The sequence below is a fragment of the Barbus barbus genome, assembly GCF_936440315.1.
Source record: "Barbus barbus genome assembly, chromosome: 30".
Lineage (NCBI taxonomy): Eukaryota > Metazoa > Chordata > Actinopteri > Cypriniformes > Cyprinidae > Barbus > Barbus barbus.
Window position 1 is genome coordinate 23,074,084 of NC_136758.1, and position 13,949 is coordinate 23,088,032.

General features: G+C 36.6%; 1 protein-coding gene across 4 annotated transcripts in view; it reads left to right on the forward strand.

Annotated features, from left to right (window-relative positions):
• LOC306850277 (disheveled-associated activator of morphogenesis 1-like) overlaps positions 1-13,015 on the forward strand; it is a 46,225-nt gene extending 33,210 nt beyond the window's left edge. For 2 of the 4 annotated variants that reach the window (XM_079385824.1, XM_079385825.1), the window contains exons 14-26: positions 82-360; positions 2,239-2,346; positions 2,578-2,604; positions 3,980-4,077; positions 5,018-5,102; positions 6,237-6,343; positions 7,379-7,467; positions 7,557-7,725; positions 7,812-7,919; positions 9,030-9,090; positions 9,358-9,489; positions 10,675-10,845; positions 11,683-13,015. In XM_079385824.1, the coding sequence (XP_079241950.1) occupies positions 82-360; positions 2,239-2,346; positions 2,578-2,604; positions 3,980-4,077; positions 5,018-5,102; positions 6,237-6,343; positions 7,379-7,467; positions 7,557-7,725; positions 7,812-7,919; positions 9,030-9,090; positions 9,358-9,489; positions 10,675-10,845; positions 11,683-11,892 (1,644 nt within the window). In that variant the 3' untranslated portion in view covers positions 11,893-13,015. The remainder of the gene's footprint in view (positions 1-81; positions 361-2,238; positions 2,347-2,577; positions 2,605-3,979; positions 4,078-5,017; positions 5,103-6,236; positions 6,344-7,378; positions 7,468-7,556; positions 7,726-7,811; positions 7,920-9,029; positions 9,091-9,357; positions 9,490-10,674; positions 10,846-11,682) is intronic. The other 2 variants (XM_079385826.1, XM_079385827.1) reach the window with 1 other exon arrangement.
• The last annotated feature ends 934 nt before the right edge of the window (positions 13,016-13,949 follow it).

Consider the following 13,949-nt stretch of genomic DNA (forward strand, 5'->3'; position numbering starts at 1 on the left):
GTGGTTTTGCATTGTTTTCCTTCATATTCAAAGCCTCCCCACACTTTTGCTTCACAATCATATTGTGTCTTGTATTTTTAGAGGACAAATATCCCAGGAGGCCCCCCACTCGTCCCATTGGCCCCTGGTAGCATCCCACCTCCACCACCTGGTCTGGCTAGCATTCCTCCTCCACCACCTCCAGGCGGAGCACCTCCGCCACCACCCCCTCTCCCCGGTGGACCACCACCTCCACCAGGCATGCCTGGCTTTGGTGCTCCTCCTCCCCTTGGAGGACTTCTGGGCTCCATGCTTAAGAAAAAGAACATCCCTCAGCCGTCCAATCCTCTCAAGTCTTTCAACTGGACCAAACTTAGTGAAGTGAGTACATAAAGTTTATTGCTAAAGTCCTACACCCACAGAGTTCGAATCGAAACAATTGATTGAAACAATCTATTAAAAAAATAATAGTTTAATACTACGACACTGCAGTGTGTGTGAAATGCGTGTTTATTTACAGTGGCTTGCAAAAGTATTCGGCCCCCTTGAACTTTTCCACATTTTGTCACATTACAGCCACAAACATGAATCAATTTTATTGGAATTCCACGTGAAAGACCAATACAAAGTGGTGTACACGTGAGAAGTGGAACGAAAATCATACATGATTCCAAACATTTTTTACAAATAAATAACTGAAAAGTGGGGTGTGCGTAATTATTCAGCCCCCTGAGTCAATACTTTGTAGAACCACCTTTTGCTGCAATTACAGCTGCCAGTCTTTTAGAGTATGTCTCTACCAGCTTTGCACATCTAGAGACTGAACTCCTTGCCCATTCTTCTTTGCAAAACAGCTCCAGCTCAGTCAGATTAGATGGACAGCGTTTGTGAACAGCAGTTTTCAGATCTTGCCACAGATTCTCGATTGGATTTAGATCTGGACTTTGACTGGGCCATTCTAACACATGGATATGTTTTGTTTTAAACCATTCCATTGTTGCCCTGGCTTTATGTTTAGGGTCGTTGTCCTGCTGGAAGGTGAACCTCCGCCCCAGTCTCAAGTCTTTTGCAGACTCCAAGAGGTTTTCTTCCAAGATTGCCCTGTATTTGGCTCCATCCATCTTCCCATCAACTCTGACCAGCTTCCCTGTCCCTGCTGAAGAGAAGCACCCCCAGAGCATGATGCTGCCACCACCATATTTGACAGTGGGGATGGTGTGTTCAGAGTGATGTGCAGTGTTAGTTTTGCATTTTGGCCAAAAAGTACCATTTTGGTCTCATCTGACCAGAGCACCTTCTTCCACATGTTTGCTGTGTCCCCCACATGGCTTGTGGCAAACTGCAAACGGGACTTCTTATGGTTTTCTGTTAACAATGGCTTTCTTCTTGCCACTCTTCCATAAAGGCCAACTTTGTGCAGTGCACGACTAATAGTTGTCCTATGGACAGATTCCCCCACCTGAGCTGTAGATCTCTGCAGCTCGTCCAGAGTCACCATGGGCCTCTTGGCTGCATTTCTGATCAGTGCTCTCCTTGTTCGGCCTGTGAGTTTAGGCGGACGGCCTTGTCTTGGTAGGTTTACAGTTGTGCCATACTCCTTCCATTTCTGAATGATCGCTTGAACAGTGCTCCGTGGGATGTTCAAGGCTTTGGAAATCTTTTTGTAGCCTAAGCCTGCTTTAAATTTCTCAATAACTTTATCCCTGACCTGTCTGGTGTGTTCTTTGGACTTCATGGTGTTGTTGCTCCCAATATTCTCTTAGACAACCTCTGAGGCCGTCACAGAGCAGCTGTATTTCTACTGACATTAGATTACACACAGGTGCACTCTATTTAGTCATTAGCACTCATCAGGCAATGTCTATGGGCAACTGACTGCACTCAGACCAAAGGGGGCTGAATAATTACGCACACCCCACTTTTCAGTTATTTATTTGTTAAAAATGTTTGGAATCATGTATGATTTTCGTTCCACTTCTCACGTGTACACCACTTTGTATTGGTCTTTCACGTGGAATTCCAATAAAATTGATTCATGTTTGTGGCTGTAATGTGACAAAATGTGGAAAAGTTCAAGGGGGCCGAATACTTTTGCAAGCCACTGTATATATATATTTTTAAAACTTCTCCTTAATTGTAATTAGACTAATTATAATTAATTAATTAATTAAAAAAAAGTATTTAAATATATTCATTTTTATTCTATTTTGTTTAATTTTATTAAATATAGTTTATTCACTATTCATCTCTGTATCGCAGAATAAATTGGAAGGGACTGTGTGGCTGGACCTGGACGACCTCAAAGTTTTCAAACAATTGGACTTGGAGGATGTTGAGAAAACATTCTCTGCTTACCAGAGACAGCAGGTAACCAGTAACATAAAGGAATGATGAGAATCCTTACACGTCTGCTCCTTTATTATAAACGTCTCACACATTGTTCCAAATGCATTGTATGAGAAATACTGCGGTGTCAGGCAGTTTCTGTCCATCCCTCTGTATTGTATCACCCTTTTTTTTCTGCATGATGTTTACTCCTGCCCTTTTATATACTTCCTGATCTAACTAACACTTTCCTGCTTCTCGCTTGCCGTAAAGGACTCTCTGTTGAATATCTTTAGACGGGTAAGTGATCTTCGGACCTGACCCTTTAGTTGGTGATGATACCATGGTAATGCCATGTTTTTCGGACATGTAGTTACATGGTATTCTTAGAAGTACTTTGTAGTGACACATGAATGGTTGAATCTCACAAGTAAATTTTCTGGTCACGTTTCATCCCAAAATCAACAGAAAATAATTATGTTGCAGCATTGTGACATTATTGTAATGCAAAGTAAGCACATTTAGCGGTTCCAATTATTTTGGTGCTGATTATCATTACTCTTATATAGCCCTTGTTACTATTTTACATTAAAAAGCAATAATATAGTGATTTTTAATATTGGAATAAGCCACAAGAATTAGAAGTACCACAAATAGAAACAGTACAACAAATACTACAATGATGTACAAATCCCATTAAAATCATATTTGATATATTAAAGACTTTTGTTTTTTGTCACAATGTAAAAAATTTATTAATCTTAATTATTTTTCGATAGGTTTAATGATCTATTCTTTCATAATATAATTTCTTATTTTGGTTTTGAAATGAAATATGACATTTTCCTGCATTTTTGTGAGATTTACCCAAAATGCCATATATAAATATAGTAATCAGTAAGTAATTTGGTATTAAAGGACCATCTATTGCATAGTACTTTAATGTAATCTTAAGTGCATTCTTCATACAGATAATCACCAAATTGTTGCCTTTTGTAGCATAGCTTAAAACTCAATGAACTAAATGACCTATTTCAGTTTATTAGCGAGCATTTCAAGATGTCTTTGTTCGTAATTAGCCAAGTGGGTATGAGGCATGCGGTTGGTTTTGCATGCATCTGGAGTTTATGCAACAGTGAAGGAGACAGATTTCCATCAACTAAAAAACAAATATCCTCTTGTTTTTGGACACTTTCCCTTTCACCCTCTTCCTCCTCCAAATAAAACCCGACGTGTGATCATTTAAACACGCAATTTCTTGCTGTCTGCTCCCCAGCTGATGCTAAAGAGGAAAAGATGACTGTTTTCATCCTCTGTTGTTGTGGATGTCTGGTTGTGTCATGAGCATGTTGTCCTGTTTGGCGTTTACTTTTGAGACAGCAGGTTTCTTCACTTCACTTCACTTCACTTCACTTTCTTGTTGTTTTCGCATTCGGTGTTTTTTGCCAAACCTGCATTCGATTGTTTCTAATCACTATGGCTCTGCTTTTAGACTGTTATGGTGTTCTGAACCACGTTTTAATCTCTTTAAGTTTCACACCTGACAAGCACTCAAACCTTTTGACCGATTCGCACTAAAACCCTCAAGTGTGAAATCATCACTAGCTTGCTCTCTCAGTATTTTGCTCTTCATTTCAGTGTGATATTGACCTTCAATGCATTCCATTCTTTGCAGAAAGAATCAGAGGATGACACCGTCACTTCTAAAAAGGTCAGAGAATTGTCTGTCATCGATGGACGGCGTGCACAAAACTGCAACATTGTTCTCTCCAAGTGAGTCTGTAAATTAGGAACCCACAGCCACCATCTTTGACTATTTAAGATTCATTCACAGTAATAAACCTTCCTGCATGACTCACTATAGAACAATTCTTTGTTTACTTAAGCCATTTTGTTGACGGCTGACAATGTGTTTAAAACACAATTGCAGCCAAGCGTTTTATTCATAAGATGATCCTAGCCAGATTTTTATGTTGCATCACAAGTCGCCATAGCAGCGGCAATAAACAGAGATTATGATCTCTCCCATAAGCTCACTTTATGTGTTTGATTAAAATGTACAGATGTTAATAAAACCTGGAATTCAGCAATTTTAAACCTTTACTGCACCAAGAAACGTTAGTTCAGTTATTTCAGAAGATAGTTTTTTTGTGCATACTGCATTTGCTCATTTATTTTGGTTTATTATGTATGATTTCATTTGTTTTTATTTATTTAATTAATTAATTAATTTGTTTGTTTATTGGTGTATACAATTATATTTATATGTATATTTATAGTGGTGTATATTTTTATATTTATTGGTTGTGTATATTTTTTATTTTATTTGTTTGGCCTTTTTAGTTGTATGTATTTATTTATTTACTTTATTTATTTTATGTACTTTTTTATTCACTTTATTTTATTTACTGTTTTTTTATTTTTTTATTTTATTTACTTTGTTTGGCCTCATTTATTTATTTTGTTATTTTATTTGTTTTGAATTTATCTATCTATCTATCTATCTATCTATCTATCTATCTATCTATCTATCTATCTATCTATCTATCTATCTATCTATCTATCTATCTATCTATCTATCTATCTATCTATCTGTCTATCTGTCTATCTGTCATATGACGATATGGAAATATGACCAGATTATTTCTTTGTATGGTTCACTCAAAAATGAGGAAACCACATGCACTGATTCGCTCAAATGTTCTTATTGCAGGTTAAAACTCTCCAATGAGGAGATCAAGAGAGCCATACTGACCATGGATGAGCAGGAAGACCTACCTAAGGATATGCTGGAGCAGGTAAGATCCATCACCACATACTCCATCACTTAGCTCACACTTTAACTCATAACTCCAGGTGGCTTATGTCCAAAACAAACCTGTTTTACTGCAGTGGATTGACGTCAAATATTTCAGAACTGTGATTAGCTGATACAGCGTCTCCACAGGCTGCACGTTTAATTACATAAGCCTGACAGTCCTAGCCAGTGTGCAATTATTGTTTTGCAGAAGCAATTTTGGCAAGACACCATGTCATCTTTGCATTTTTGTCATTCTGACTGATGGTGAAATTTGCTGTAGTTTGTAAAAATATAAAACATACCAAAGCCTTTTAATATTGTACCAGCTTTTCACGTGTCTGAATAAAGTCAGTTGTGGGTATCCTGCGAGTGAAGCACATTAATTTAAAGGGCAGTCGTGGCCTAATGGATAGAGAGTTGGACTTGTAACCCGAAGGTCGTGGAGTGAATAACCAACACCTCAATACCATGACTGAGGTGAGACCCTTGAGCAAGGCACCGAACCCCCAGCTGCTCCCCGGGCGCTGCAGGTTTGGCTGCCCACTGCTCCAGGTGTATGTTCACTATTGTGTGTGCACTTGGATGGGTTAAATGCAGAGCACAAATTCCGAGTATGGGTCACCATACTTGGCCACACACCACTCCCCTTTCCCTTTAATGTGGCTTTTTGTAGTTTAATTAAAACCTGATCTAGCCATGTAGCTATATTGGTAATAAAATGCAGCTTTGTATACCTCGCCCTGTTTAAACTTAAGCAAATCACCAAATAAGAGCAGCACGTAAATGTTTGTAACATTTTCCAAATGGACTTTAATATATATAATGGCAATCAGATTTTATAACTCCTCTGATTGCTGTTGTTTTAGTCTTAACAGTATCAAACAGTTTAATCAAACAGTTATTGTAGTGTGACGAGGATGTGTGTTTCATTAATGGGGCCGCATTGCATTCAAATCACTTAAAAGGGCCAGGATATCTTTTTTTTTCTTTTCATAATTTATCCTTGAATTTTATTTTATGAAAAAACAGGCTGTTTTGGTACTGTACCTTTAAGACTTTTCTTTCAAAATGATTTCTGATTGGTTGGCCCAATTTAGTCATTAGTATGCTTGCTTGTTTTCTTCCCCTGCAGCTGTTGAAGTTCATGCCAGAAAAAAGTGATGTGGACCTTCTGGAGGAACACAAACATGAGTTGGAGCGGATGGCGAAGGCAGATCGCTTCCTTTATGAGATGAGCAGGTAACCATCATTTTAGGTCATGAAAAAAACACTTCGTTTGGAAGATAATAAATAGAGAGAACTATGTTCATCAGACTGGACAGAGCCATCAAAAAACTGAATATCTACTAAATGGTGTTTCTGCTAAAGGTGGTGTAGAGGTCAGTATGTGGAAAATAAACTGTTTTACAGAATGACGTTCTTATCTTGGTCTGTTTAGTTTCATGCATTATACATGTCGTCATTTTTTTGATCTCTTCATTGTGTATTGTCATTAATCTCTGTAGAATGTCAGCCCACAAGGATATAAATATAAAAGCCATGAAGAATGGGCGGCTCCATTTATTAATAAAAAATAAACAAGTTGCAGGTGTTATTAGACTATTTTTTATTATTAATTTAATACGGCAAACAGGACCCGTGTCTCACGAACAGGCATGTTTTAACAGAGCAATGAAAAGCCACAGAAGAATATTTGGCTGTTAATGTTTCAGCTGTTTTCTAGCAATGCATTATGGGTACACCCCTTGTTAGTAAACTGACAGTCAGTTTTCTTTCAGTATGTATTGTACTTTATTATGTTTTATATTTTATATGAAATATTATTTGATATAAACTACCAGTCAATTGTTCGGACACATTTATTCCTTATTTTTCCACAATAAAAGTACAGTCATCAAAAGTAAGAAATAACAGAAATACTAATGTTTACTGAACTTATAGTTGATTTACTTTAAATGTATACACTTTATATTTGTCAGCAAAATTAATTTGAAGCATTTAAGCAGAAGTCTTTAGATCAAGAGGTTTCCTTAGGACACATTTGTACTTTTTTTATAACGATTTTCCACATGAAAGTCATTTAAAATAATGTTAACATAGCATTAGTACTAGAATTCAAATTTAGACCATTTGTATTTACCACCAAAACTAATTTCATAAGCAGAAACCTTTAGGTTTTAAGATCATAAGAAAGTTTAATTCAGCTGTATCCAGACTTTTGTCCTTATTATATAATTAGTGGTGTTTTATTTCAATCCTCTATTTAATCCACAGAATCAACCACTACCAGCAAAGACTGCAGTCTCTTTACTTCAAAAAGAAGTTTGCAGAAAGAATAGTAGAAATCAAGCCGAAAGTGGAAGGTAAATTTGTATACAGTTATGCTCTCTTCTAGACTTTTGTGAAATTAAGGTGTAGGTGTAATATAAAAAATGCTATTTTTCTCCTTCAGCTCTCAGTAAAGCCTCTAAGGAGGTTCTTCAGAGCAAGAATCTTCGACAGCTTCTGGAGGTGGTGCTGGCCTTCGGTAACTACATGAACAAAGGCCAGAGGGGCAATGCCTATGGCTTCAAAGTGTCCTCTCTCAACAAGATCGCTGACACCAAGTCCAGCATCGACAAGTAAGACGGGGCTTCAGTTTGTGTTAGTTCTGTATATTAAACTTCTACCAGCCATGCAGTTACACAGGCTGTGTGTTTCTCAATAGGAACGTCACTCTGCTGCACTACCTGATTACCATTCTTGAGCAGAAGTACCCGAAAGTCAGCCTGATTCATGACGATCTGCACAACGTGCCAGAAGCAGCCAAAGTCAAGTATGCGACAACATTTCACAATTACACCCACTCAAGAGTTTCTGTCTCCAAAAAGAGTGTATGTAATAGGAAAAACACTTTTAAAGGAGTATTCTGGGTTTAGTATAAGCTTAATCGACAAAACTTTGTGGCACAATGTTGATTAGCATACAAATTAATTTCCTAAATGACATAAACATTATGCAATATTAGCATAATTTTAATATGAAAAACTAAAGCTTTATCAAATTTGTAGTGACAATGGAATGCCTTAAACCCAAAAGCAACAGTAAAAAGATGATTTAAACAGCTTTAAAGCTTCAAATAATACACAGGTTTTAAGAGAAGAATTAATGTGAGTGCTTTTATAAAAATCATAGACTTCACATTTCTGCTTCTATTCATGGGATAAGTAATTATTTTTGTGGTAATCGGTGTTATACCACAAATGCTTCAACTTTTTTTTTAGAGAAATTAATACTTTTATTCAGCAAGGGCACGTTAAATTGATCAAAAGTGGCAGTGAAGTATTTATAATGTCAGGATACTGTAAAAAATGCGTCTTTAGTTTTCACAAAAATATTAAGTAACACAACGGTTTTCAACATTGATAAGAAGAAATGTTTTTTGAGCAGCAAGTCAGCATATTAGAATGATTTCTGAAGGATCATGTGACACTGAAGACTGGAGTAATGATGCTGAACATTCAGTTTTGCATCACAGAAATAGATTGCATTTTAAAATGTATAAAAAAAAAAGCTTATTATAATATTTCACAATATTATTGTTTTTATTTTTGTTCATATATTGAACCCTGTAATATTCCTTTAACAACCAATCAGATGTTAGGCATCGTGCTGAGAGCCTGAACAGTTTCAGCCTATCATTTCGCTCTCATTTTAGGGGTAGTTTATAGTTTGGGATGGGGTTAGTTGTTCCAGCACCAACAAAAGTTGTTGATCCAGGAACACGTCCTATTTGGCAAAACCATAGTCACTGTGTGAAGATACTGTTTGATGTGATCCATTCCTCTGCCATTCGAAATGAGATTAAAGGGTCTGCAAATTGTCCAGTGAAACATTATCTCTCATTATCTCTCTCTCCAACTTATTTTTCTTCCTTTTTTCCCAGCATGACTGAACTGGAGAAAGACATTAACAATCTGCGCACTGGCCTAAAAAGCGTGGAGACTGTAAGCGACATTCTCTCATTTTGTCTACAATTACAACAAGCTCTGCAGCTTGTGAGGTCATCCAGTGTAGCAAATATATCCATTTAAACAGTATCATTGGCTAAAACATTATTTATGGTTACAACACATGAAAACTAGAAAGAACTTTGAGATTTGAAGTTTGAAGCCCCTGCTAGGTTTCTAAGGTGTTTTCTTGAGATTCCTCTGAATTAAATGCACTTTTTCCTATTTAATATTTATTATTTAATTCTGTCTCTGTCTCAACAGGAGCTGGAGTACCAGAAGAGTCAGCCTCAGATCCACGGCGATAAGTTTGTGTCTGTTGTGAGTCAGTTCATCACTGTGGCTGGTTTCAGTTTCTCTGAGGCGGAAGACTCGCTTCAGGACGCCAAGGATTTGGTAAGAACGAAAGCGCACCACAGTTCACTGAGCCTGAGGAGCTAATAGATGTTAAAGGTTTATGAGAGGTTTGAACATAGCGAGGCTTGTCACTCTATCTGGTCATTTATATATGAGAGCTCAAATAAAGTTGCTCCGCTGCAGCTTTGAAGTAGCCGTTAAGCGTCTGAAATGCCAGATTTTTTCCCCGCTCCATGCTGGCACATGTAACTCAGCCTTGTAGATGTTAAATCACTGCTTTCACTGAAGTTTAATGGGCTTCTGTCCGTCTATGTGGACATTGGAACCGCTGGAAACATTGACCGTAATCTTTAACTGCCATAGGCTGAAGATCAGTTTCAAAGGCAGGTTCTTCCAGTCGGATCCTGCTCATGAAGCTGCACATTGGATGCGATTTGATGCTGCCGCAGTGCTTGAATGTTATGTTGGGATCTAGCTGGTTTTCTAAAGGGTGGGCAAAGGTATGATCTTTGTGAGAAATTAAGTATTTGTCAACCAAATCTGGATAACGGTCTCATTTCATTACATTCATACACTACCATTCAGAAGTTTGGGGTCAGTACGTTTTCTTTATATTTTTATTCAACAAGGATGCATTAAATTGATCAAGAGTGGCGTTAAAGACATTTATAATGTTAGAAAATATTTATATTTCAAATCAATTCTGTTCTTTTGAACTCTGTATTCATCAAAGAGTTCTGAAAAAAAATGTATCACAGTTTCCACTAAAATATTAAGCAGAGCAACATTGATAATTATAAGAAATGTTTCTTGTGCAGCAAATCAGCATTTTAGAATATTTCTGAAGGATCGTGTGACACTGAAGAATGATGAAAATTCTGCTTTGTCTTAAAATAAAAATATAATATAAATTATATAAAATAAATTAAAATAGAAAAATAGATTTAAAATTTTTATTATTTTGTAATGTTGTTTTTACTGTATTTTTGATCAAATAAAGGCAACATGAACAAAACAAATGTTCTTTGTTGAAAAACATGGGGAAAAAATTTTTACTGACTGCAAGCCTTTTACTGGTAGTGTATATGACAAGAAGATCACTAGTTCATTCTAGCAGCCTGGAGTTTTTGATGGCATTTTTTTTTTTTTACTCGCCGAATAAAAATAAGGATTATATGAGAGAGAATCACTGTCCTAAATGTCCTTGTCTTTCATTCTACACAGTTTGAGAAGTCTGTGAAGCACTTCGGTGAGGACGCCACACGCATGCAGCCCGATGAGTTCTTTGGCATCTTTGATCAGTTCCTACAGGCCTTCAGTGAAGCTAAACAGGACAATGAGAACATGCGACGACGCAAGGAGGAGGAAGAGCGCAGAGCCCGCATGGAGGCGCAGGTAATGTCAACAAGCATGCATTGTGTCCATCTCAAACACATCCACATGCATCCCCTTGCTAGATCCTCTCTAAATGTGTTGTACTAGCACACATCATTTCACAATATACAAATTTGGGGTCTGTAAGATTGAATGTTTTTAAAGAAGTATTTGATGCTCACCAGTGCTGCATTTATATGACCAAAAATACAGTAAAACAGTAATATTATTACAATTTAAATATTTTTGACATGTTTTAGAATGTAATTTATTCCTGTGATGGCAAAGCTGAATTTTCCAGCATCATTGCTCCAGTCTTCAGTGTCACATGATCCTTCAGAAATCATTCTAATATGCTGATTTGCTGCTCAAAAAACATTTCTTATTATTACAAGCAGCTGTGCTGCTTAAAAAAAATCTACTAGTCAGTACTTGTGATTACTTGCCTATGTACACCAAGTCGGATGGTCATCTTTAGCTATTCTGTCAAGCCAATAGCAAAAAAGAGTACATCTCCAAAATAACATTAAAATCTGAAGAGCACAAGAAAGTGTAATATGTAAACGGACCCTAAATATTTAAAAATTTACAAGACAAAATGCAGCTTTTTCCAGTAAAAATCCTTGTTCTTTAGCAATCTGAGAATTCATCCGAATAAAGGCATGCAACAGATTGAGAGGAGGGAGGTAATATTAAATAAGTCCCTCAAAATTACCAAAAAAAGTATGCTGCCTTTAATGTACACTGTGTAGTACGCATTGAGCAAACTAAACACCTCCCTGCAGCACAATGACAGACATTAAGAGAAAAGTAAAACTTACAGTTCTGATTCATCTAAATGAATATGTCTGTGAACAGCTCAAGGAACAGCGTGAGAAGGAAAGAAAAGCCCGGAAGGCCAAAGAGAACTGCGAGGAGGATGGAGAATTCGACGATCTGGTGTCTGCACTCCGATCTGGGGAGGTGTTTGACAAAGACCTCTCAAAGATGAAACACAACCGCAAGCGTCCCGTCAAGCAGAGCGCAGAGAGCAGCAGAGAGAGGCCCATCACCAAACTCAACTTCTGAGGAAGCTGCGCAAGCGAGTGCTGCCTTCTGATGGTAGAGCTGAGACATTACACACGTGTGCAACAGCTCTACCTCAGTTTAGATCTGGAGAGCATATCCAGGCCCTGTTTTGTGCTGACTGCCAAAATACTTCTTAAGGATTTATAAAGTCTTTTCTAAACATGTAAATCAGTTGTGTTTGTGCTGAAGATGACAGGAGTTTGTATGGTGCGTGTGCACCGTAGTTCAGAAATAATGAGCAGAAAGGGCTACAAACTGGTGCTGAAATACAGAAACACCCATTTTCACAGTTTTGCTTGCCTGGCAACCATAAACCCCATTTATTTCTGTCTGCTCAGATACCGCTTGTTGAGTTATTGTCGGTGTACACTGTGCACTTTCAAGAAACGGGCCTTGTTTTGCAATATGAGGTGTGCTAAACACTAAAAGTCAGTGTTTTGGAAGCAAAAGTGATTTTTGTCAAATTGTGGGACGCAGTGATACTTGAATATCATTGGACGATGTAATTGGTTTGTTTGTAATGAGTATTTCCTTTTGTTACACTTGTAACTCAGGCACAAGCGATTGTTTGTTAATAAACTGTTCATTCCAGACCTGTTAAAGCACGATGCACAAACCTAGAAAACAACATCTTGTATAAAATGTTATTGAAATCAAATAGTTTATTATAAATCTACAGATGCCATGTATTAAATGTACTGACAGTACAAAAAAATGCTAAGGTCAAACTTTGATTGCAAATATATTTTAGAGGATGACAGAAGGATGCAATATTTTAGCGGTTACCAAAAAGAACATTCATTAAAAACAGCTGTGGATGCAAAACCAAACTGTCTGCCGTGCATGTATATTCTTGTAATTTCTTCCGTTGTTGTATATATGTACATATACCCATTGTTAACTCTTCTGACCAAGGCTTTTTCTTAGTCCTTGACGCTACTATTTTCTGCTAATATTTTTTTTTCCTGTTGATCAGATGCCATTAAATCTTTTTCACTAATAGTTTTTTGTAATATTGTATTGTAATAGTTTCCTCTGTTGGCAAGATGTTTTGTTTTCTTTATTTAAGAATTAATTTGGATGTGAGATAAGTAATCAATAAATAAACCCTGAGGGTCCCTGCATTGGTGTTTGACTGCTGATTTGTTTTCAGTTTTGCGACCTGAAATTATTAAGGTGAGCAAAATGCTCCATAATTAGGCCCTGCACAACAATACTGCACTTAACTAGTTATAATGTCAGAGTGATTTGTGAATAGTAATCAAACATAAAGCATGCAATGGATAAAACATATTCAAACTTTATTTCAGGCAAACCGCTGTCAAAGATATGATGTATGGCTATGTTTATTTCATAATAGCTTGTTTCAAATCTGAAGTGTCTTTGATATAAAAAAAAAATGATTAATTTGAATATTTGAAAATAATGCATCTCTCTCCTATGACTGAAACCAACCAGGTAAAAACAAACAAACACATATTTAATAGGCCATTGACTCTTTTATGCCCGTCTCTAAAATACATCTGTTTCAAGGAAAGTTTCACATATAAAAGACCCTGTGCTTTTGTTAGTTTCTCTAGATCTCTAAAGCTGGTCTTGCATTTCTATAAATGCTGATGAATGTTTGCAGAAAAAGTCAATCCAAAGACGTTTTCATAAAATATGAAAGACTAAAAAGCACTGATATCTACATAAAACGAATAAATGGCAGTCTTACAGTCAAATAAATTCAGAATTTGATCAATTCTTGCTTAATAATGATATAGAAATTGTTTCAAATATTGAAATACTGATATTCTGTAAACCATGCTACATCCAACAATTAAGGCAGTTTGTTGTTTTAAGTTGCTCTTCCAAAATCTCAGTGAAAATATTTAATTTAGTTTTTCCCTCAAAAATATGAATTATTTGACAGAAATGTATGCTGTTTACAGATCAATTAAAGGACATTCTATTCTATTCCTATTTTATTTGACTTGTTTGTGTGATTTTGAGGTCTTTTTTATTACAGAGTAGCAGGTATATGGTTCTGTGAAGGCTCCAAACCTAAAGCTAAG